The sequence below is a fragment of the Apis mellifera genome, linkage group LG14 (assembly GCF_003254395.2).
Source record: "Apis mellifera strain DH4 linkage group LG14, Amel_HAv3.1, whole genome shotgun sequence".
NCBI lineage: Eukaryota > Metazoa > Arthropoda > Insecta > Hymenoptera > Apidae > Apis > Apis mellifera.
Genome location: NC_037651.1, coordinates 1716603 through 1741789, shown reverse-complemented (window position 1 = coordinate 1741789; position 25187 = coordinate 1716603). Strand labels below are relative to the sequence as shown.

The 25187-nt window shown below is 30.4% G+C and overlaps 1 protein-coding gene across 21 annotated transcripts in view; it reads right to left on the bottom strand.

Moving 5' to 3' along the window:
* LOC409711 (kazrin) overlaps positions 1 to 25187 on the bottom strand; it is a 162383-nt gene that overhangs the window by 17463 nt on the left and 119733 nt on the right. For 20 of the 21 annotated variants that reach the window (XR_003306017.1, XR_003306018.1, XM_026444916.1 and 17 more), the window contains 5 exons: positions 15448 to 15853; positions 12724 to 13089; positions 11537 to 11925; positions 4055 to 4261; positions 1119 to 1479 (listed from right to left, as the gene is read on the bottom strand). Coding sequence is in view for 19 of the 21 variants with exons in the window: in XM_026444916.1 (XP_026300701.1) it covers positions 1119 to 1479; positions 4055 to 4261; positions 11537 to 11925; positions 12724 to 13089; positions 15448 to 15853 (1729 nt within the window). In the remaining 2 variants the exon portion in view is untranslated. The remainder of the gene's footprint in view (positions 1 to 1118; positions 1480 to 4054; positions 4262 to 11536; positions 11926 to 12723; positions 13090 to 15447; positions 15854 to 25187) is intronic. The other variant, XM_016916333.2, reaches the window with a different exon arrangement.

Sequence of the window (25187 nt, the reverse complement as noted above, 5' to 3'; positions counted from 1 at the left end):
AATTGAAAAACGTTGGATTAAAAAATATTATTTAATTTCACTCATATATATAAATCAGTTAAAATAAAATTATACAAAAATATTGAAAATCGTCGATATTTTCGTAAAACACAATAAAATTTATATATAATATCTATAAGATATCGTATAAACAAAAGTTATTAAAGTTATTAAAAAAAAAATTAAATGTTAAACAAAAAATCACATCATAAAGTGTAAATTATAAAAATAAAAAAGAAAGAAGATTTTTATTTATCAAATATATATATATATATATATATATATCCGCTCTGATCTATCGACAAACACGGAAAGATTTACGGACGGATTGGGATTAAATATTTTGTGTAACGTCTAATTCAGGATCCGTGCACATGCATCAGAATCACAGCACGTACTGTGAGTTTGTTCTAAACCAAATCGATCAATCGCGTGCTTTAATGCACAGCCACGAGGATTGGTTGAATAATATACGAAGTAAATGCACTCGATTAACCGGCCACCTTCGATTAGCATTCGTGGCTGATGGAACTTGCCCTTCTCTTCTCTCTCTTTCCCTTCCCCCCTTCCTCCTCGGCGGATCGACGGATGCGCCGTAATGCGCTTTAACAAGACGATTAATCTCGCCGACCGTTGCACCTTAAGCGCAAGAAATCATCGTGATCCAACCGCTCGACACTCTGATGAATAATAATGGCGATTGTATTATACGCGAGATAGCTTAGCCGGCAGGAATGCTACCTCATTTCCTCGAGGAAGAGGGTGGATCACAATGGCCGAGATTCTTGATGAATAATCCGGAAATCATATAAAAATATGATTCTTAACGAGTCTCGTCGATGCGTTTCGCATTAATTAATTAAATTGTTGAATTATAATTATCAAGTGATAAATGACCCCATTTTTCAAGCCTTGTATATCAAAAATACTATAATTTTTTATTTCAATAATAAAATCTTGGAATTAATAAAGGATACGATCTAGTTAAGAGTTAATTTAAAACTTCTAATCTTCAATTTTATATAATGAAATGATATAATGAAATGGATATTGAAACAGTATGCACAGGACAGGAAATTAACGACGCAACGCGAAACAAAGATGTAATAATGCCTTACCATCCGTGGTAGAATCGGAAAGATTCCCACCCACGCTGGTCGCGCCACCGCTCTCCCTGTCGCTGGATCCACGAACCCCGCTATCCGCGCTGCAACTTCCTCGATCGCCCGCCTGCCCGCCGGAAGAGCCAGCACCTGCCGCATTGCCGACGTTCCCAACGGTCACTCCTAGCTCTGTGCTGCCTAATGGCGGTTGAGAATTCATATGAGGGATGATACCACAGCCACCGCCGCCGCTGCTGCTTCCTGCGCCCGGTGTCGCGGCCCCATTCACGCTGCCCCTCGGGAACGAGACCAAGGATTCCTGGTCGCTCAAGCAGATACCACCTCCACCACCTCTTTCCGCCAATTGACGCTGCAACTGTACGTGACAGTGTTCGAGACAATGTTAGACAATTCTTGGGATGGATCTGTGAGGAAATTGAACGAGGGAAAAGATATTTTTGTGGAATGTAAAATTCTTGGGAATTTATTACCAATATGTATTCATTTGGTAATAATTTAATTATTTGTTGTTTATGGAAAAATATTTCATCCAAGAGTTTTTATGCTTTTATTAAACAGAATCACGTATTTTTTTAAATACAGGTTATTAAATAGTTAAATAATTATAAAATTAGAGAAAATTAAAGAAGTGTTTGAGACAATATTAGACAATTCTTGGGATGAATCTATAGATCTGTGTGTAAATTGAACGAAGAAAAGATATTTTTGTGGAATGTAAAATTCTTGGGAATTTATTACCAATATGTATTGATATGGTAATAATTTAATTATTTGTTATATGGAAAAATATTTTATCCAAGAGTTTTTATGCTTTTATTAAGAGTCGTGTATTTTTTTAAATACAAGTTGTTGTTAAATAGTTAAATAATAAAGAAAATTAAAGAAGTGTTTGAGACAATATTAAACAATTCTTGGGATGAATCTATGGATCTGTGTGGAAATTGAACGAGGGAAAAGATATTTTTGTGCAATGTAAAATTCTTGGGAATTTATTACCAATATGTATTCATATGGTAATAATTTAATTATTTATTGTTTATGGAAAAATATTTCATCCAAGAGTTTTTATGCTTTTATTAAACGCGTATTTAAGAATCGCGTATTTTTTTAAATACAGTTTGTTGTTAAATAGTTAAATAATAAAGAAAATTAAAGAAGTGTTTAAGACAATATTAAACAATTCTTGGGATGGATCTATGGATCTGTGTGGAAATTGAACGAGGGAAAAGATATTTTTGTGCAATGTAAAATTCTTGGAAATTTATTACCAATATGTATTCATATGGTAATAATTTAATTATTTGTTGTATGGAAAAATATTTCATCCAAGAGTTTTTATACTTTTATTAAACAGAAACGCGTATTTTTTTAAATACAGGTTGTTATTAAATTATAAAATTAGAGAAAATTAAAGAATTATTAAAGAAAGATTATTAATTTAAGAGATATTTTAATAAAAAAGAATATCGTTTTAAAAGTTGAAATATATTCTCAAGTAATCATTTATACGAAATGACAATCTAAATTTATTAATGTATTAAAAATTTATATATTTCCTTTTTCATCATACATACTTTTCTATGAAATATCTTTTCATAGAACAAAGTTAAAAATTTAAACAAATCCAAAATACAATTATAACTTAATAATTTATAAGTTTATTATTTAACTTGTTGTAAAATGGATATAATAATGAAAAAAATTATTTTCGAATTTACACATTATATAAATATAAATAAATCTGATTTGATATAATTGTAAATAATTCCATCCAATTTGACTTTTGCTCGGTTCAATTTACCATCATCATCGTATCGATCGCGGTATAGTTAAACCGAAACTCTAAACTAGAAATTTTCGGCTCGTGCGTGACTTTCAGTCGACATAGCCATCCCTCGAGCCATCAGTTTTAAACTCGTTACTCGTCAGACCGTTTATGCACAGCGTGAAGAACAATTTCAGGAGCCTCAAAGCGGGCTCACCCCTCGTTTAATTGCATGCGAGGGTGAAGAGATGCTTCTTACCTAACTGCACGTAATAATATTAACATCAATCGTTGCTGGTCCAATCTTTCTCTCCCCCCGTCTGATCGTTTTTTTTTTTTTTACGATACCGTGTCTCTGTATCGTCTTTCGATAAAAATAGCATCATTCACGCGTCGAGTGACACGATAATTTTTAGGAATATTTACGTTCAGATGGGAAAAAGTGAAAAGTTTTTTTTTTTTTTTATAGATCGTCAATGATGTAAGCGTGAATCGAAGCGTGTGTATGTAAATTTACATTAACCTTTCTCGTTCAACTATTCGAGAATCTAACGGTGAAAGAAACAAAGGAAAATACTTTTAGCAGTTTCCACGCGGTGGAAAATTTCTTTGACGCTTCAGGGAGGAAAAGTGTGTTGATAATAATAATTTCGATTTCTTTTTTATCATTATTCAATATCGAAATCATCCTAATAAATAGAATTGTTATCATTCGTAAATAATACTTCTTCATCATGCATAGAACGAAAGAAAAAAAAAAATACGAGACAATTTAAAGAAAAATCCCCTGAAAATTTAGCCGAATTAGCAGTTTAGACCCGTTTCACCCGAAAGCTGAGTCAACGAAATTCGAGCAAATAATCCAAAGTAAGCTAAGCGACAGTCATTGCGTAAACATGAGAAAAAAATGTTACTGCTGACTCGAGGGAATCGCCATTCTTTTTTTTTTTTCTCACTCTTTCGAACCTCTCTTTGCAAAACACTTGAACACACAACCCGGTAAAAGAGATTAAATTCATCAACTCGACTCCCCATGGTGCGCAATAATGCACACACGTAGGGGACACGTAGCCAGCTCGAGAAAGAAAGAAAGAAAGAAAGAAAGAAAGAAAGAAAGAAAACAAGAAAAGAAAGAGGGAGAAGAGAGAGAAAAAAAAGGGCTCACCTCTTTTATAGTCGCGTGTGCGTGCGAAAGGGCGGCCTCTTTGTCGGCCAAACTAGCCGCGAGGCTGAGACTTCGATCGGCCTCGTCCCTCGCAGCCCTCAGAAGGCTCCAGCGTTCCCTCTCCCTCTCGCGCTCGCGCTCCTCCGAAGGTATGCCGACTCCTTGCTGTTGAAGGCGTCCTAAAGTCGCCTCGTTCTCTCGCATCCGCTGTAATCAACGGTCAAAGAGACCCATATCCGGGCAGTAATTCCACCCGAGAACCACCACCGTTTAACAATGCATGCAGCACGCGCACAAAGTGTCAAAGAGTCCCTTTGAAACAGTCGGAAACAACAGTGCGCAATGTATGATTAAAAGTTGAGCCGAGTAATTATAGCGAGGGGGGGTCGCTGCGAAATCGTTCTACGATGTTTCTTGATTAATTGGGTTCGAGTGCGTGGGATATGTTTATGAAATATATATTCTTTTTTAAATAAACCACGAATGGAAAGTACAAAGTATATGAGTTTACGAGTATAAATTCGTTATATTAATATTCTGTTAAGGCATTGAATATAAATTTATGTATACTAGCTTCCCAATTGACTTTTCCCAATTTCCCCTAGATCATTAAATCGAGCACAGTGACATCTTTACGTAGATTTCTGAAACTAGCGAAACTACCAGATTATCAATAACCACAATTATTCCAAAAAATTTGTTTCCTTAATTATTCTTGATTCCTTATATTCGTTTATTTTTCATTATGCGTTTTGAAAATTTTGAAAAGTTAAATCTAACCTAAAACTCAATCTCTCGTACGCGTCTTAGAGAATCACCAACTTTTCCCAAAGAATTTCCCCTAAATCTTTTTTCGACACGGTTGATCGACAACACGGTAACACGATACAGCTGCAACTTGTCACTTATTTACAGGTGTCATGTAGCTTCACCTATTAGCCGCTAGGATATCGGCTACGGAGAACTTAATCCACTTATCTCTCCCTCGGGCGCAAGGAAGTTCACGGTACGTATAACAGGTGTTGCTGCTGGTTTATCGGTTAAAGTTTGGGACAACGCGATTACTGCCACTCGAACGGGTCGGTCAGGTGTTGCCCGTTGGCGGGTCAACATTTTCGAGTTAAAAACTATCGATGCATCGCCGGTCACACAGCTTTGCCGGCTGTCGCGTGGAAAATTGTTTGCGTGTGAAAGTACGAAAAGTTTCGCGTATGCCCGAAATCTCGAATTTTAATCCATTTAACGGTCACAATATGCACGATGTTAATATATTCGTGGAACACTTTTGGAAGATCGGATTACAGAGTACGAAAGTTAACTCGATCGAGGCTTGTTTATTAATTTACGTTGTAAGCAATTTAAATTTGCTTTCAGACGAACAGAATGAGATTTTTGCTTCGAAGTGTACAAAATACGTGTATTTTATTTATTATTATTTTTTTTTTAATAATTAGCAACGTAATAATTTAAACTTAATAAGTGATATTTGCCAAAAAAAAAAAAGTGAATTGAATTATTTATATTTATTTTTATCCACTAATCTATTTCATTTTCGAAAAATTATTTTAAATCTCATCTAGGTTGTTTCGAAATTACTATTATTACTTCTATTCCTGGTTGTAGATTTTTAAATAGAAATTTGGATTTTTAGATCAATTGCTAAAAAAATTCATTGGTTTAAAATATGTGGATATCTTTTATAGTCTACATTCTATTTCTGAATAATAGTTCCATTTCGAAAATTACATTAGCAGACACGAATATAAATCACATCATTTCTAAGAGTTCACGTTTATGACCGCCCTGGCAAGATTCTACGAAATTCTTGTAGACGTTTAATGATGTAAGAAGAACCTTGGAAGACTGCCTTTTATAAAACATTCTATCGCTGCTATTTTAACTTTTACAAAGATTGCTGGATTATATTTTTTTTTGTCGTCATTAATTGTGAGGAAAATTTATAAGAAACTTATATTGAAAATTTTTGTTCTGAAAATTACGGAAATCCTTTTTTAAATTTAGTAACAAGATTATTATTATATAAGATAAATTACATGATTTTGTTGTTTTAACAAAATAACTTTTTACTTACGATATTCAATATTCTTTCAAATTACAGGCTTAAATCTCATATTTAAGTCATAAAACTTATGGCTTTTTATGCAAATACATACTTGTTTTTTATTAATATTATGTATATATTTTTCATATTTTTCTTCTTGTATCAATTCTATTTGCTGATGATAATTTATAATTTCAAATGCTTGAACGTATCAATATTTGCAAATATTTTAAGAGGCATCTCTATAGCAAGATCAGGACAGATACTCAAGCAAATTTAAATTATTAAATTATTCCTATTCACTTTATAATGCAGCATTTTCAATTTACAAATAAAATTATACAAATTTATCAATGAAAATTTTTTAGTAATACCAATATTTTGTAAAAATACATGTAATATATTTCTATTATTCATGTATCTCACATAAATTTTTTTTATTTAAATATATTATTTATAATTACAAAACAATCATTACACTTTACATCTTCCTCTCTTTAAATTAAATTTTTCTTTAAAGAAATTTCTTCACATATCTTCACTATATTAATTCATTACATCCGTAATCAAAAACTATTATAAAATAAATATTAATCTATTTCTTTCAATCCGAAACTGCAAAATTTAATCAATCTTCAATAACTTGTTCCAATTCCAAACTACGTAGAGATTTTTACGTTCATTCTGAAACGTGTTCCTAATTCATTATGCAAATGTTGCACGTTTATCACCAAGCCGTCTCCGCAGTAATCAATTCCGCTTAAATACGGGGGAAAAACATGGTGTATACATCATGAGGCTGGCGGATAAAAGAGCACAACGAAGATTTCCACGTGCGGAACGGTGTCACGTCGTTGCTCGTTCCTGATGAAGTGGATTATGCACGATGCGACAAGACGCGGAAGAGGATAAAACAGAGGGGGAAAATTGAAGAACCGTGGCCAGGGAGGGGAGGGGGGGGGCGAGTGGGGAATCTGTTCTAAGACCTCGAAGCAACCAGCATTTCCTTTCATGTCCTATTATGCAGAGGCACGAACACACATTGGAAAATGTCTTACGGCTCTTTGTCGACGATGTTTAACGCGATCGAGAGAGAATATTAAAACGCGACCGATCCCTTCTACGATTCCTCACAGGATTGATTTTTCTCCTGATTTATTCAATCAAACCTCTTTCTTATTCTGTATATTCATTGGGAATATCGATCGACGGAAGGATCCATCTTAATAAAATTTCGAGTTTAAGAATTGACAAATTCAGATTTGCTTCCAGATCTATTCATTGTTTGAAATAATTCGAATTTGAATGATGGTGGTTTATGCTTTCGTACGTAAGCTCGATGTCTTTGATAGAGCAGAGATATATAAATATTGTTCTGCACGAATATTTTTATTTGAAAATTAAAGATGAAATTTTAAATGTCTATTGTGATATTGTTATAAATCGAGAAAAATGTAATATGATAAGAAAGAAAAATAAGAATGTCATCCATAATTCAAAGAATTAATCTTAAGAAGAAAGAAGGGATTTACACTAATCTATTCAACAAATTTTCTCACAGGAATTAATCAAATTGGTGTCTCGTTGGCTTCCGTAGTTTTGTTTTCGAAACGACGACGCGACATCACTATGTTCTTTCGGCTTATAAAGCATATTTACGATCGTTGATATAAAACGTGCTACTGGATATTAAAGTTTGTCTTTCTCCTTGCAGAGGATCATGTGCATGATGCATCGCTGTGTCCTTAAGAAAATCCTTTTTCTCCCTTTCTCTCCCACCAACCCGAAACTCATCGTTTCTCGCTCGAACTCATCGACAGGCCTCCAGATCCCCGAGCTTTTTGCAAAGGAACATTAAATATGGTCGATCTCGCGATACGTGCCGTTATTAATCTTCTCTCTTCTCTTTTTCCCGTATGCAAGAGATCGTTCTCAGGAAGAGGGATAAAAAGAGAGAGGAGGAAGGAAGGGATTTTCAATTTTCCTTACCAAATACTTTAAACGGCCTGTTTTGTACTTCCTTCTTATTCTGTACTTTCTTATTCTCATCGTTCTTACTTGGATAGATTATATTATATACACAGGATGATCCAAAAATATAGGAATTGGAGATTCTTAAAGTAATTTTAAGCAAATATTTTAAAAAATTCATTTAACGAATTATTAAAAAGCACTGCTTGATTACGTGTAATCTTAGTCGAGCCGCTAGCGTTGGCTACGTGCCGCCACTGAGCACGAACAAATCCAAGCAATATACGAGGAATTTAAATATAAGGAATATTTTTTTATCAACAAGAAAAATTATGTCAAATGTATAAATATAAATATATAAATTTCAAATATTCACGAAATTCATAATGATTCTTTACAGTAGCAATTTTTTTTAGAAATTAGAAGTATCTATTCGTATGAAAATTTTTGCAATACTTTAGTGAATAATGATAGTAAATTTTGTAAGGCTTTCATTTTTTTAATTAGAAGATAGTACTCTTCACGGTATCTTTCGATATTCAATTCTTTTGAATTTATTTAAGACGTTATTTGTACGGTTGACTTAAATAAAAAAAGATTTGGCAAAATCATATGAATCATCAATCAAAATAAATAGTGGAAATTAAAGACAACCGATTAATAATTTCATTAATAATTCATTTTTAAATTTTAAAACAGGAAAAATATTAAAAATCGCGATCAGTTCTGATTCTTTGTGGCTCTAATCCTACTTACGTTGCTTACAAAGAATTACGAATATCATTACCATCACACCCACGACCTCAAGAACGATCTTACCACTATCCATTTTATTATCCACCACTTGAGAATAATTCTTGAGAATTATTGAGAAGAAAAAAAAAAAACAGGAACACCGAAAAGGATGGCTACGTTCCAGGCGATCCGCGTTTATTTACGGCCGGAAATCGGCGCGGGTTGTTCATTTGGCGGAATTGGAATGACCGACGACGTTGCGTCGGGTCGTCGCCATTGCAACGATAACGGTGTCGGGAAAATGAGAAATTCCAGCGAGTTTAATGAAAGTATTTAACAGGCAAAATTGCTGTACCGGTTTCCGTGTTTCCAACCCGCGAACCGGAAGTTGACGTGGGCCACGGATGAAAATTGAAATTGCGTTTTCACCGGGTATTCGTTAAATAAATTTTTTTTTTCTTTTTTCTTTTTTTTTTTGTGCGCGCGCGTTAAACTCGAGAGAGTTATTTTTCTCTTCGACTAATAACGTCGGGTCATAGCGTGGCCGCGTCGAGATATTTAAAAAAATACTTGGAGCGTTAAACATCCTATTAGTTCTGTTTAATTATACTTTCTTTTTTTTTTTTTTTTTTTTTTTTTAACGAAGTTTACAGGCGGTGGGAGCTTGGATCTTTTGAATTGAATGGAATTTAAATTGAAAGGATGTTGTTTTTATTCGGACGATTTTTGTTGATAAAACTGTGTTCGAATATTGTATGGATTGGACGAACGATTGTATTCCGTTGTATTAAAAATATTTCTTTTTATATGCAAATCTTTTTTATCCTTTCTAAGATATTTTATTTTTTCTTCAAAAAAGTGAAATTTTATGTATTTTATATGTAATAATGATCTTTCTTAATTTTTTTATTAATTCTATTTTTTGAAATGATTTATTTGCAAAATATTTAAGATGAAATTCAATTTCTATTTGGAGAAAGTTATTTAATTATTTGATGCATAATTATAAAAATATATTCTGTATATAAAGAAATCAATAAAATTTATCAAATAAATTTTAATGTCATCATAAATCTAAATAAAAGAATTTTTGTCATGATTCATTATAACGAAGATTTCAATAAATAACTTAGAATTTTTTCAGATTTCTTAAGATCCAAGAATATTAAAAAAAAATAAAATAAAAAATATTAAAAAAAATAATTGTAGATATGAATGATCCAGATTAGTATAAAAAATATGTTTTTTGATAAAAATTTAAATTATTTAAATTTATTAAAAATTTATTTAAATGATCCTACAAATAAAAATTACAAATTAGACAAAATTGCAATTTTGTTATTTTATTCTTGTGACATGCAAAATATTTGGAGAAAGAGATGATTCTAGAAAATAATTAAGTGAAAGCTTAAACGAAAGCTGATGTGCAAGAAATAAATTATAAAATAAAATTAGTTGAAATTTCTTTATTAAATTGTAATATAATTTAATTTTCTTCTAAATGGAGCAATGCATCTATAAAATATAAAATTGAAAGTATAAAGTATAAAATTGAATTCATTTATAATTTAATAAATAAGCTTCTAGCAACATCTTCACCATCAATTTGTAATTTTTAGAATCACTCTTCATATTTTTTATCTGCTTCATCAAATATCCTATAATATAATATATATAAATATTTCTTTTATAAATAAATATGTATATTTATAAACACATTGATGGATAGAAAATTATAGTAAATCATATACAAAAAATTTTGAAATATAATATTTAAAAAAATAACAATTTTCTTTATATATTTTTATATTTTTCAATTTTATTGATTTTACAATTTAAAAAAAATTTTAAATTTGTATTTTTAGCTTTCCAATTATGCCAATATATTCCAAAAAAACATTTATCAAAAACATTTGCCTATTTTTAATCTTATATATATATAAAAATGAAAAATTCAAAATAATTTTGATAAATTTGTCTTCTACCGTCAATTGAATATTGTAAATGTTTTTAAATAATAAAATTCATATAATATAATTCAAAATATGATATATTAATTAAAACTAGTCTTTTCCAGTTTTTTTTTAGGTTGCAACCCTTTTATATAATATTCAAATGATTCATAATTCTCTTTCTTTCTCCACATAAGACAAGGAAAATTAAAAAAATTTAATATTTACCAACTTTATTTACAGAATGATTAGCAGCATTGTTTTTGAGTTAATTAGAAAAAGGATCGTTTCTACAGAAGACGGTAAAATAATTACGTTCTTATGCGTCATACACGTGACATTAGTTGCTTTTCTCATATTACGTTTTAATTTTCTTTAGAATTGCATGATACGAAACACTTTTGTATATTATAGACAACGAAAAATTATATCATAAAAATATATTATTTTTTGTTATTTTAAAATTATTTTGATTAACAAAAATTATTCCATTAAATCATGAATGAATTTTGGACGTGAATAACGATTTTTCCTTTAATGATAGACAAAACCATCAACTAAAAATAACAGCAACTACTCAAAAATCAATTTACAAGAAGAAACTCACTCGCACAGATATAAAAACGTAAAATAAGATTCTACGAATTTATTTATCTAACAAATTCATATTTTTTTTTTTCACGCGTCATGAAAGCACCACGTTTCTCAACACAGCGTTGCACGCATGCAAAAGCAATTTTTCTACGAGAGAAGGAGTATTACCTGTTCGTAGTTCCTGATAAAGTCCCGTAATTCTCGCTCCTTGTCCTCGAGGGTGCCATAGAGTGCTTTCATTTGATTAAGAAGATCGAACTTTTCAGCCTTGAGCCTCTTGCGATCGGCCTTAAGTGCCTGGAGGGCTTCTTTGGCGTGTTGCAGTTCCATTTCAAGAGCAACAAATCGTGCCTCGTCCTCGAGTGCCGCATCCTCGGAGCCAACCTCGCCGCGTGCCGCTCCGCTGAATAGCAATCTTCTCAATCTCGCTACCTCAGCTACCAAACGTTCGTTCTCGAGCCGTAGTCGCCTCGTGCTGGCCAATTCCACCGAACCGGTGCTACCTCCCCCGCCATGAATGTTTGATAATCTCGACGCTACCAATGGATCACCGATTCCTGGATCAAATATCGATATTTTAATCGTGTGAATTTAGGTTTAAAAAGTGCGAGAGTTTGTGAAACTTTTGTTTGGGTTTAATCGATATGATGCTATTGAGAAATTCGTAAAAACAATATCAAATTCCAAAAACTGAAGGAGTATATAATATAGTATATAATAAATATAATAGTATATAATAAATATTTATAGATGCAATCCAGTTTGCAAAAGTTTTCTTTAATTTTGTAAAATTTGAAAAGCTTTTCCCACGATTTCAAAATAGAAAAACAATTACAGATTCCCAATAAAAGAAAGATCGCTTTCAAACAAACATGAAACACCTAAAATTCGCAAAGCAGCCCAAGGAGCAGGCCAAGATTCAAAGAAAACAAATTCTCAATAAGGAGAAGCAAGAAAGCTTCTTACTCCTCAAAGAAACTCTCAACTCGTATCTCCCGTTTGAGACATTTTAAAAAAAAGAATCACAAAAAGAATTCATCATCGAGCATAGCTCCACACCTGAAACGTGCGTTCAAAGAACTTTTCAATCACAATGCTCAACGAGGACTCATATCGTTCTCAATAACCCAGAGAATCCAACGGAATCTCGAAAAAGCCCTCCTCCCTTTCCCCTTCCTTGGCCGTAACTCGTTCGTTGGAGAAAGAAACGTGGGACGTTTATCTCAAGTTCAGCTCCGTTTAATTCCGTCGGAATGGTCGGAAAATGGTGGCGCGCCCGTTCGTTGGAACAATCGACAAAGGGGCGAAGGGGCTGAAAGGGAAGGGTTTCCATAATTAAATGCAGGGTTACCCACCCAGGGAATTAGCCGGCGACGAGGGTCTGCTGCCCGGGGCTGGTCCAGGTGGTTCATTGTCCTCCTCGGCCCTCGCATCGCCGTCCACGAGATCCTTGTCGATGTCCTTCTCGTGGTCGTTCATCTCCTTGGTGGATCGCAGCGAGTCGCGATTCGTCGATATCCGAAGCCTCTCGACGCTGGATCGATCGGTGGCGCCGCGGTGAAAGAACGTCCTGTTGCTCGATCCTCGGTCGGGGCTCGCGCTTCCGGAACGGGAGTCCACGCTTCCGCCGGAACCGCCGAGCCGGGTCTTCTCCAGCGCGGGGGCGTACGGCCGTCGAGCTTTCTCGCTTGGGCTGCGACTCGGCGATCCATTTCGTTTCTCTGGAAAATTGGGGATGCGTTCGTTGGTCAGTGATCCTTGAAAATTCGTTTCAACAATTCTCTGTTTTTGATGATCTTGGAATTTTGGATAATTCGTGTAAATAATGAAGTTTTGTGGATTGTAGCTAAGAATAGACATTTGTTAAATGATTTATTTAGTATTTTAGTATTTTATTTTGATAAAATATATTCCTATTTTTTGAAATTTATATTAGTTATTATATTGAAATTGGATAATTTTAAAATGGATTTAGATTTATTTAGATTTATTAGTTGTAATGATTTCTTAGTATTTTTTGAGATGATATCTTTTTAAATAGTTATTTTCATATTGAAGTTTATGAAAATGTGAATTGAATTTATTTTTTAATATTAATGCGTATTTGTGGAAATAAATTAAGTTTAACGTGATTGATGATTGGATATGGAATTTTGTTTTTTTGAAACTTAATGCTTGGATTAATTGATAAGAAATTTGGAAATATGAATGAATTTTCTGTAGATAATATATGTATTCTTTTCTTTTCAAATTTAGAAATTGAAAATATAATAATTTTGAATATTTATATATCTATTTTATAATCTCTTTCTTGGCCTTAGAATAAGTGGATCAGACAAGTTTCCAAGTCTCTCGGGAAAATAGTGGCTCATGGGTAGTCATAAAAATGACATCAAGTAACTGTGTGATATATATAGAAAGTACAATATGTTCCGGAAATCGAGATAAAGTTTTAACCATGAACTATGCATGAACACTACTTTTGACTTATACTATATACAACTTTAAACAAAGAATTACGTATGTCGCCAACATTTATGGAAAAACTTTGATACACGTACAAATATTTTCTTGTTATATTGAAATCTATATATAATTTATAGTTTGTTTTTTGAAGTTTTGATACAATAAATATTATAATAAACAATGAATAATTGTAATATTGATAAAACATTTATTAATAATATAATGTTCAGTAATGTTTTAAAATGTATTAATAATTCTTGAATCTTATTTTATTTCTTTTTTTCATAGATTAATAAAATTAATAAGCGAGATGACTTTTGAAAAATTGATTTTTCTATAGAAAATGGCCAAATTATTTGACTGATATCTATATTGTAAAATTTTAAAAATGTAATCTATAATTCAATTAATAATAATTTTTTAATTTTTCAATATTATTAACTGTTAAATTTCATAAAAATACTTATATATATATCTAAAAATACATACAGTGACATTTCAATATCAATAAAAAATAAACCAGACCTGACATTTTTAAAACATCAATCAAAACCACAAATTTCCTCGCGCAAATAACTTTCACTTTCATCCAATATAATAAAAAATCTCTCACCAATCAAAAACAATGAAACTCAAATTCCAAATGATAAATCTATAAAATTAATTCTTTTTTTCTATTCACAAAATTAACTTTGAAATCTTTTATTAATAAGCAATAAAACTCAAATTCCAAATGACAAATTTATAGAATTAAGGATTCTCTTTATAAAAATCAATTTTCTCATCAATTAGAACAGAACTCAAATTCAAATGACAAACCTTCTTCTTTCTAAAATTAGTTTTCTTTTCCAAAAATCAAATTTCTTATCAATCAAAAAAAATAGAACTTAAATTTGAAATGATAAGTCTAAGATTGATCCACAGGATTAGCTTCAAATCTCTTAGCAATCATAAGCAAAATAACTCAAATATCAAATGACAAACTTAAGATTAATCCTCTTTTTTCTATCTAAAACTAGCTCTCTTTATCGATCCAAAAACCAAATTTTTCATCAATTAGAAACAATAGAATTCAAGTATCAAATAATAAATCTATAGAATTGATCCTCCTTTTTCTATTCACAGAGTTCTTATCAATATAAAAATTTTTCAAAAGGCAACAGAACTCAAATTCTAAATGACAAACTTATAGAATTATTCTTTCTCTTGCTATCTAAGGCTAAGCTCTTTTTAAAAATCAAATTTCTCATCAATTACAAGCAATAGAACTCAAAACAAATTTCAAATGATATTTAATGAAATTTAGGGTTGATTCACAAGATTAGCTTTCAAATCTCTTAACAATCATAAGCAATAGAATTCAAATTCCAAATTCAAAACAAACCTATACGATTTTGCTTTTTATCTAAAACCAGTTTTCTTTATCGACTCAAAAACTAAATTTCTCATTAATCAAAAGCAAGAACTTAAATTTCAAATATCAAATATAACTATAAAACTATAAAATTGATCCTCTCTTTTCTAAAGAACTCTCATCAATATAAAAAATATAAAAAGCTTCCAGCTTAGAAATAATCGGAAATAAGAAAAATTCAAATTGCAAAATGACAAACCTATAGGGCTTGCGCGTCGATCGATGGGACTCGTCCTCTCCTTCCTATCCACGGGGCTGGTTCTCTTATCGATAGGGCTGGCCGACTTGTCGCTGGCCGAGCTCCTCTTCTCCACGGGGCTGCTTCCGGCGCTCAGCCTTTTCCCTTCCTCCTGCGACTGTTGTTGCTGCGAATCGCCACCCTCCTGTCCAGGGCTGCCGCCATTGTTCGCAGCGTTGTTGTTGCTCGTGTTACCACCGTTGTTGTTCCCAGCTCCGTTGTTATTGTTCAACACGACCGGCAAAGCGCCACGGACGTCCCTCAGCTCGCCTCGAAGCGTGGCGCACTCGCCCCTCGCTCGTTCCAGCTCCCCGTCAAGCCGGGCGCCCGTCGCTGCGTTCTCCTCCACCATCACGCGAAATTTTGCCTGGAAACCGAGGGAACAATGCACGTTAGACGGTGGCCGAAAGTGGGAGAAGGTTGAATATTGGTTGAAAGGGGAGAATGTTAATTCCCCGGTAATGAGCAGCAGCAGGAGTATCTTGTTATCCCCAGGAAAGAATTATTCGTTCTATTGTGGATGCGAAGAATGTGAAATCTGTTTGAGTTGACAGATGGATGGATTTTGTGGATATTTGTATTCGATGTGATAGTGATGTGGTGAAAATTGAAATGGAATATATCTGAAAATAAAAAGTTTAAATGTATCATAGGATAGAAAACGATTATTTTTATATTAATAATTTAAGAAAGGAAATTTTTGAGTTATGATACTTATAATATTTATAATATTACATGATGTATATAATGTATTGTAATGATTGATCAATTTATTATTATGATACTTATAATATTTATAATATTACATGATATATGTAATGTATTGTAATGATTGATCAATTTAAATCATTTAACTTTATATAAATATTATAAAACTGTTGTATAATCTTGGTAAGTGTTTTTCTCGAGATTGTTGTATTTTAATAATTTTATTATATCGTTAAATAACTATGTTCATTCGTTATATTCATATAAAATTAAAAATTATCTTCTTTGTGTTTAACTGTTATGACTTGTTATAATTTATATCGTTTTCTAAATTCAGATAAGAATATTTTATAATCATATATCATAAAATAAATTTATTGTAAACAATTGTATAAAAGCTATTTATCATAAAGATTCCAAAAATTAACATAACTTTTCTAACTTAATAATGTACTGATATCATCCCTGTCAGATACAAGAATGTCTTCTTACAGGAGTAAGGAGATGAGATGAATTTCTTTATATTATTTTTCTTTGAAAAAATTAATTAAATTGTTTCTAAGTCTTTAAAAATATTCTAAAAGATTTACGTAAGATTTTCAATTTTAGTTTAAAAGGTGAAAGAAGTTCAAATATTTTACATATATTGAAAAAAATGCTAAACAGGACATTGTAAACTAAAGAGCAAGTAGTTATTATAAGTGATACAATCTTTTATTTGAGAAAACTTTGATTAAAGTTAAAATTTGTTTGAGATAAGAGTTGAATACTTAAATTTATACTATACTTACACGAAATAAAGCGAACAATATAGCGGTTGTAATATGGTATTAGACTAGTATCGATCTTTTGATGAATTTTAGACTTTTTAGCAGTAAAATTTTCTAGTTAATTCTTTGAACTATAAAATTTATAACTTCGAGTACGTAATAAAACAAGTAATAAAAGAGTTTCACTACCACTGAAAGTATTGACTCCTTATTATCTATGTGAGACGTAGGTAAAATAAATATTTACTATTTTATTATTCACTTTTTTATTACTGATCTCTAATGCCATTATTTCAGAAATTATTGTATTTTATAAAATTTATTTATTTTTTAAAAACGAAGATTTTAAAAAATTGAAGTTTTAAAGAATCACTAAAAATATTATATTAATTTTTCAAAAATAATAAAGAAAAACGTTTTTTCCTTTATTTGAAGTTCTTAGATAAAAGAAATATGTGGATTAAATCAAAATCAAATTTAAATCATTAATGTATCGAGTTTCGAAAAAAAAAAAAATAAAAAAATAAAAATTGAAATTCTACATGATCCAAAAATCTTCTTCCTTGTACAAAGAATCATAAACCTCCCCAGTAAAAATCAATCTGCTTGACAAATGCCAACTTCCATCACTCAAGATCTCAATAAACATACATCGTGAAGAACCTATCAAAAACCGATTACTTCCAATAAAATTTCGTCTAAACTTAAAAAAGTTTTTACTCAAAAGTTTTCTACGAATTTCCAGATAAAATGAAATAATAGACGCAAACCCTTATTTGCTTACGTATAATCAACGTGAATAAGAAGGAAGAAAAAATGCAAAAAGAAAAGAAAGGAACGAAGGAGACAGAAAGAAACGTTTAAGCGAAAGAGAGAGAGAGAAAGAGAGAGAAGGAGAGAAAGAGAGAGAGAGGAAGTATTGAAAGTTCCATGAAGTTCCGACAGGGGTCTATAACGGTCCCTGGAAACTACGTTATGCACCGACGTTTCGCCAAGTTACGAAAACGTTAATGCCGGAATCGAAAATAAAACGAACAAACACCGATACAGAGATAAAAGTGCAGAGTTAAAAGTTTACTACGACGCGGAGCCGTGCAATATTTAATAAGCCTACTGTGGTGACCGTGGAACACGAATCTCATTGTAAGCTCCCTATTATACCGGTCGTTCCAAAACCTCTTTGCGCATGGCTATATTAACTGTACGTAGAAGTTCGTGCCTGGTTTCCCTCGACACGTGATCCCAGTCACGGAACAAAAGATCGCACATATGTTTAATGTATGCTTGCTGTGAATCGACGATAATAGATGTGTGGACGAAAGGAAGAGAGGAATAAGGTGTTGGGGCCAAATTTTTATAGATTAATTTACTTATCTATTGCAATTAATTTATTTTTAGATGAATGAAATTTTTCATCGAGAATGAGAATTTCGTGTATTATTGGTTGATCGATTAATAATGAAGTTTCGTGAGAATTTATTTTGATTGGACGAAATATAATATTCGATTGGTTTCGGAGAAATTGCGATGAATTGGTGAATAATATTGTTATCGAATAAATTTTGAAATTTTTATTATTCGTTAGCTCGATTCACGAAAAATATTATCTATATAATTCGAAAATTGAATTGGAATAAATAACAATATATGATTGCTTTTTAAAAAAATTGCGATAGATTGAAAAATGAAATTATCAAAAAAATTTTTATTAATTATTACTTTTATAGTTTCATTCGATTGATCAGAAAAGATGATTAAAATAATTTTAATTTATTTTAATTGAAAATAAATAATCCTTTATTAATATGATTATATTTGATAAATACGAGTATTCAAAATTAATTTTTGAAAAATTTTGACAAATTATTATAAAAAAAACTATTATCTTTTTGCGAAAATCTATTTTAAATTTAGAACAAATAATTGTCGATCGATATAATAATCTTTAAAGAGAGTGTTCGATTCAATGACAATTGAAGTAAGGCAGTGATGTGACCAAGTCTCTAGATAAAGCCAATTCTCAGGAATTATCGTGGAAACTCTTGAATGGAATAATAGATAGGACCTCTCTTGTTCTGGCTAACTCGGCAGCTAGTCCATTGAGATAGGTCAATGATTACGGAATGTAGTTGGTGCGGTTAGATGGGAATATTGAAACGGCCATCATAGGGATGTCTGAAAGGCACGGTAACCGAAATCAATAAAGCATAGTATGACGCTTGACCTTCGAATTGAGTATCTTCTATTGTACAAACAACTTCTATATATTATCATTGGAAACTCAATCTTGCAAATAAACTTACGAATTCTTCTATCGTTATAGTTAATAAACGATAGATTTAATGCCAACTTAAAAAAATGAAAGATATAGGAGGTCAAATATTAGATGTAATATTCTATGAACTTTGAATAATCGAAATACGAGATGAAAATTACATTTTCTTTTTTAGATAAAAAATTCTATCTTATTAAATCTCACAATCTCGATATAATTTGTAAACAAATTTGAATTATCTAATTTTTGAAACACCTACTTCTCTTTCTATCTTACTAAACTTGGCATTTATATTTTATAAACTCAATGTGAAATAAAATTATTAAATAATTATCATACATATTTCTCAATCTAATCGAGTTTTTCATTCTCTCTGAAAAGCAATTAATCATCAGAAGGTGAAAGAATCAACTGTCTCGATCTCGTTACACGGTCAACGACGTTTGATCATAATCCTCGTAACAGGCTGATCAACCAACCGAGATTGCATTTTCGATCAGATAAGAAGCAAAAAGGGGAGAGAGAATAAAAGCAGAGAGAAAGAGAGAGAGAGAGAGAGATTTGATGGGCAGCGGTGAACCAGCATCGTTGGCCAAGTTCCAGAGACACAAAAGGGTAGCCGGTGAGGATAAAGGCATCGCGAACTTGTTGCGTTCCCAGAGGCGCCTTCCGTTTTCCTTTCGTCGCACCAAAGCCACCCTGACGACTGTATTCACGCCCTTTTCACACCCTTGAATCGTAGGATCGTCGATAAATTTCTGTTCAATGGAGCTAGGCTTCGCGTAACTATCTCTACGACAGGTTTTCACCACTGGTCTTTTGATTCTTTAATCTCTTAATCCTTCAGATCTTTCATTTTACTTTATTTTTATTTCAGAAATTGGTAGTAGTAGTAGTAGTGGAGTTGAGGATACGCATACATTAAATTTAAGATTCTATTTAATTTTTATTACTTTTAACGGAGAATTAAGTTTGAATCTCTTTTATTTAATTTCCATCTCCTTCTCTTCCTTTTAAGAAATAGATAGTATATATATATATATACTTGAGTCGAGTAGATTGAATTTGAATATGCAAAATGCATATATAAAGAGACACAAAATATTCAAATAATAATATGTATGTTATGATATTTAAAAGTAATAAAATTTCTATTTAAATCTTAATTTTCATGAAAATTTGATTTTGCATAAAAATCCGTGGCGTGTTAATTAAACGTGAGTTTAATAAATTACAGGCGTTCAAAAGACATAATCTAAACGACAAATAAATAAATTTCAATTTCAATCTTAATTTTTCAAGAAACATAAATCACGATACTCGTAAAAGTTAAAAATGATAATGTTAGGGGGAATTGCAAAGAAGTTCTGTTCATTCCGTGTAATCCTAACAATTGGAGAATTTTTATCTCGCAAGAAGATAAATAATTCATTCAAGCATTCTTCCGTATTACTTATCCCCGCTTTAATTCCAATTTAGATCGGACATGGAATACAAATTTTTATGGAAAAATATCGGATATAACCAATGCACCCTTCGGGATTATAGGGGTAATTATGATCGAAGGGTCTGGAGTTACGTCTGCGACGACAACAGAGTTCAATCTGATTTTTACGAGAGATTTTCATCTCGTGGCGCAACGCGCCATGAAATATGCATTACATCCGCGATTTCACGCTCGTATTGAATTACATTGGTGTTGACTTTTCTATCCATCTTTATCACACAGATTTTCTCCGTACGAATATTTAATATTGAATCTCTGTGTGCCAATTATTGCGTGTTATAATAGTTTAGAAAAATTTTAGGATATAATTTTCGTTTTTGATCGAATTTTTGGAAATTTTCCAAGGACATCTCGATATAATTTTTACAGATATTCTACGATTTTATTCAATTAGTTACTCTTATTGTGTCGTACAGAATGTAATATAAATATTACAATATTAATTTTACTTATTTTTTAAGAGTGTAATAATATTGTATATACAAATACATATTTTGTATATTTTACATAAACAACAAATAAATAAATATATCATCTTCTTTTGATATTAATTTTATTTGTATGATAATTAAATATTATTAAATTTAATCATATTCTAAATAAAACTTTTTGTTATGATATAACATTGAAAACTGGTTAAAGTTTGAACAGTTTATATCAATTTTTCAATTCATTGAAAAATTATGATTTTATATATAATTATAATTTTATGTAGATTAATTTACACTTTCAAAATATTATATAATATAATATATTTTGAATAACATATTTCTTGCATATTGTTGCTTTGACATTGTGCATATAATAATTGATCAATAATTATATACAATAAATAATAACAATTAACAAGATCTATTTAACATTTAACAAAAGATATAAATTTTAAAAATCCGAATTTGTTTTTTCAGTAAAAGCTAGTAGTAACATCAACAATGACGTGAAACACAATACCACAATGGATAAAATATGAAGAAGACAAACTACTACGGTTATAGTTTACCACACGACTTGGTCACAACGCTGTTTGTGCTCTACATGCTCAAGGAGCGTACATACGCACACACGGTTGCAGCATCCGCGGTTAAACGTTAGTTGCCAAGGGTGGTTATCAGCAGTTTGCTTCTCGTATATAGGTCAACGTTTCAAAGATTATACATCTTTCATGGGAAATAAAACCTTCGGTGGTTCTGCAATCGAGCCGATATGCGGTCGATGGTATCGACGTTATCGAGAAACCGAAGAATCGATACCGTTCCGCTATGCTTTTCTTTCTAATTGATTATTGATAAACTAACCGACGAGATGCAGTTCCTGGTATGGACTGGTATTGTGACTTGAGCAAATCGAACTGTGAGATTCACGTTCGTCGATTAAACTCTTCGATTAATATTTTGGAGAAAGGTTCGAATAGGTTAAAATTGGACGATAGAGGAAATGAAAAAAAGGATATAGTAGAAAATCAAGCTTTTTAATTGGAATTGTATTAAAGTAAAAAGATGATTGTTATTTCAAAGAAACTTTTTTGAAACATTTTTTTTATATAATAAATATATAATAATAATTTATGAATTATTTAAAGTGATCATGTTATATGATACATTTAAAATTTCTAATAATGAAGAACACTTTTTAATACTTTAGATTTTTCAGATTTTGTATGTAAAATATAATTTTTGTAAAATTAAGTTTTGAATTATTACAAGTTTAAGTTGAAGTTTTAATATTTCTCTTTGAAATTAAGAGATTTATTAAATTAAGAGAATTATTTCTTGGAAAGTGATAATTTTTTTTGTTCCATTTCAAATCTAGTTGAAATTTCTTAATTTATAATTATTTTGATTAAATAATATAATTTAATTATTAAACCATTTATAACATCAATGAGAATAATAATTTTTTGATCAAATTCAACATATAAGAGGAAATAAAAGATAAATGTATCTATTATAAAAAGCAATTTTTGTTTGTTACTATAAAATGTTTAATAAAATTATAGAATATCAAATTTAATTAATCAAATTTCTATTTATCCATTTTTAAATCTACTATAGAATATTATTTCAATGAATGAAAAAAATAAAAACAATTTATTCCATAATTTAGTAATTCTATCTTATTGCACAATATTGAAGTGCAAAAGAGGAAAGATGAAAGAAAAGAAATATTTTAGCTTTTTAGTTATATTTTAGATTTCAGAAGGTTAGGTCTTTTGAGAATTCTGTTGGCGTGAATCCTTCTGGGAAATGTAGGATAGTTGCCACAATTTATTACGTGTGATGTAGAAATTTCAAGATCTTTCTGAATATAATTTTATCGCTATTTTCTCTGAACTGTTGTCGAAATTTATTCTGCATGCATTTTAATTCTTATTTTAAATTCTTATTAAATATCTATTTGTTCTATAGTAAATATACTTTTCAAATAAAATTTTTCAATAAATATTACTTGTTTTAAATATTTTTGTCAAAGTAATTTTAAATAATCAATTCATTCTCAAAATTTTCAATTAATCCTAAAGATTAATTTTTTAAAATATGTGATAAATATTTAATTCTTTAAAAGTCAAATTATCAAATATATATACACAGGTATTTTTTAAAGATTTTTAATTAATAATAACTTCGATTTTATTTCTTCATATTCTTTATTTGAATTTTATTGTTTTTTAACAACACTTTATTATTTAAAATTTTATTTCTAATCGTGACAATGACATCACGTTTCAAGTTATCAATTGACATTTTTTATTTCATTTCTTGATGATAAAAGACGAAAATACTTTTTACATTTTAAAATTTTTAAGTAAAATATACGTATGCAATATTGCCCCTACAGATTACTCAATTTTTACAAATGTCGTGTTAAAAAATTTCTATAATCGTCAGAACGAATATGAAACATGATAAAACCAAAAATTACTTTTGGTATGGAATTTCACTTCTCTTATTTCAAATTTTTACATTTTTTCGTCACTTTTTTTTTTGACTGATGTCGCATACAGAAAGGAAAACTCATTCAAAATTCATTCAGATACAAAAAATTTGCACGAGAAATGTTCCACATATTATAACGAATGATACAGTAATTATCATGTTCGCCGTTGCATAGAGCAAGGGAAATAAGGGTTGAACGAGCAAAAACTAAGAGGAGCTGTCGGATAACGAAGAAAGAAGGGAGGGGAACCACTCGAATTTATGAAATTGCAATTTCAGCCACCAGTTTCATCGCACCCGGACCAATTTATCTCGTAACGCGGCCAAGGAAACTAATCCTTTTCCTTATTCCCTTGGATTTTCTTTCTACTGACAATCTTAAGGATCCCTTGCAAAATTTAATTAGCGAATGTATTTTGGAGAGAGGAAAAAAGAAAAAAGGTACATGTACATTATGCATTATGTATTAAAAAAAAAATCTGGAAATTTTAAGAAAAGAGATAATAACGATAAAAAGAGAAATATGAAGATTTTGTAATGTATATAATTTATTTTTAAATGATAAATGTAACCTTACCTTAGTTATTTTTAAGCCTTGAATTTTAAGAGAAAGTTTTTAAGGGAAAGTTTGTAAGTAAAGTAGATGAAGAGTAAAAAGAAGATAAACAAGAAACGTGTATTTTATTATGTTTAATAAAATTAAAATTAGTGAAACATTAGTTCATTCATTAATTAAATTTATTACATGTTGTTTTATCTCTAATGTTGTCTTTTCTCTTTATTGTTCATGTAATCTTCTTGGAGATAATTGTTTAATAAAATTAAACTTGCTGAAACATTATTTTTCATTAATTAAATTCGTTGCATATTGTCTTGCCTCTTTAGTTTTCAAGACTGATGTTCTTGGAGATAATTGATTGAACGTGAATTTAAATTATATACTATATAAATGTTTGAAATCATTTTTTTACTTATAGCTACAATGCATTCTATTTATTTTAATAATGATAATAATAGATTTTACTCGAAAAAATTTTCTGAACTAACAAATTTCTAATCTGAATTTTTTTTTCAATATTTTTGAATAGTAATCTATAAATATTCCAGATTCTTTAATCATAAGATTTAGATTTTTGGAAATAAGTGATATAAAATTGAAATAATTTCTCTTAAATAAATAATCATTAAATAAATATATCATACTCAATTAATAATTTATTATTTAAACAACAATTTATTATTAAAAAATCTTATTATATTATATATTTGATGTGAGGACTTACAAAATCTAAAATGTTTTCTGTTTCTTAGAAGAAACTTTTTATCATAAAAATATAGATTTTCGAGAAAATAGAATAAAATTTCTACAAGATCCAAATAGCTTCGATTATTTTGCTTATGGTTCTTCACAACAATAGCAAATTGTCATTGTTCCAACAGTTACGCAATAACTATTCATTTCGTTGTGTTGGTGCCAAGACACATTTAATTCCGGGCAGGATACACGA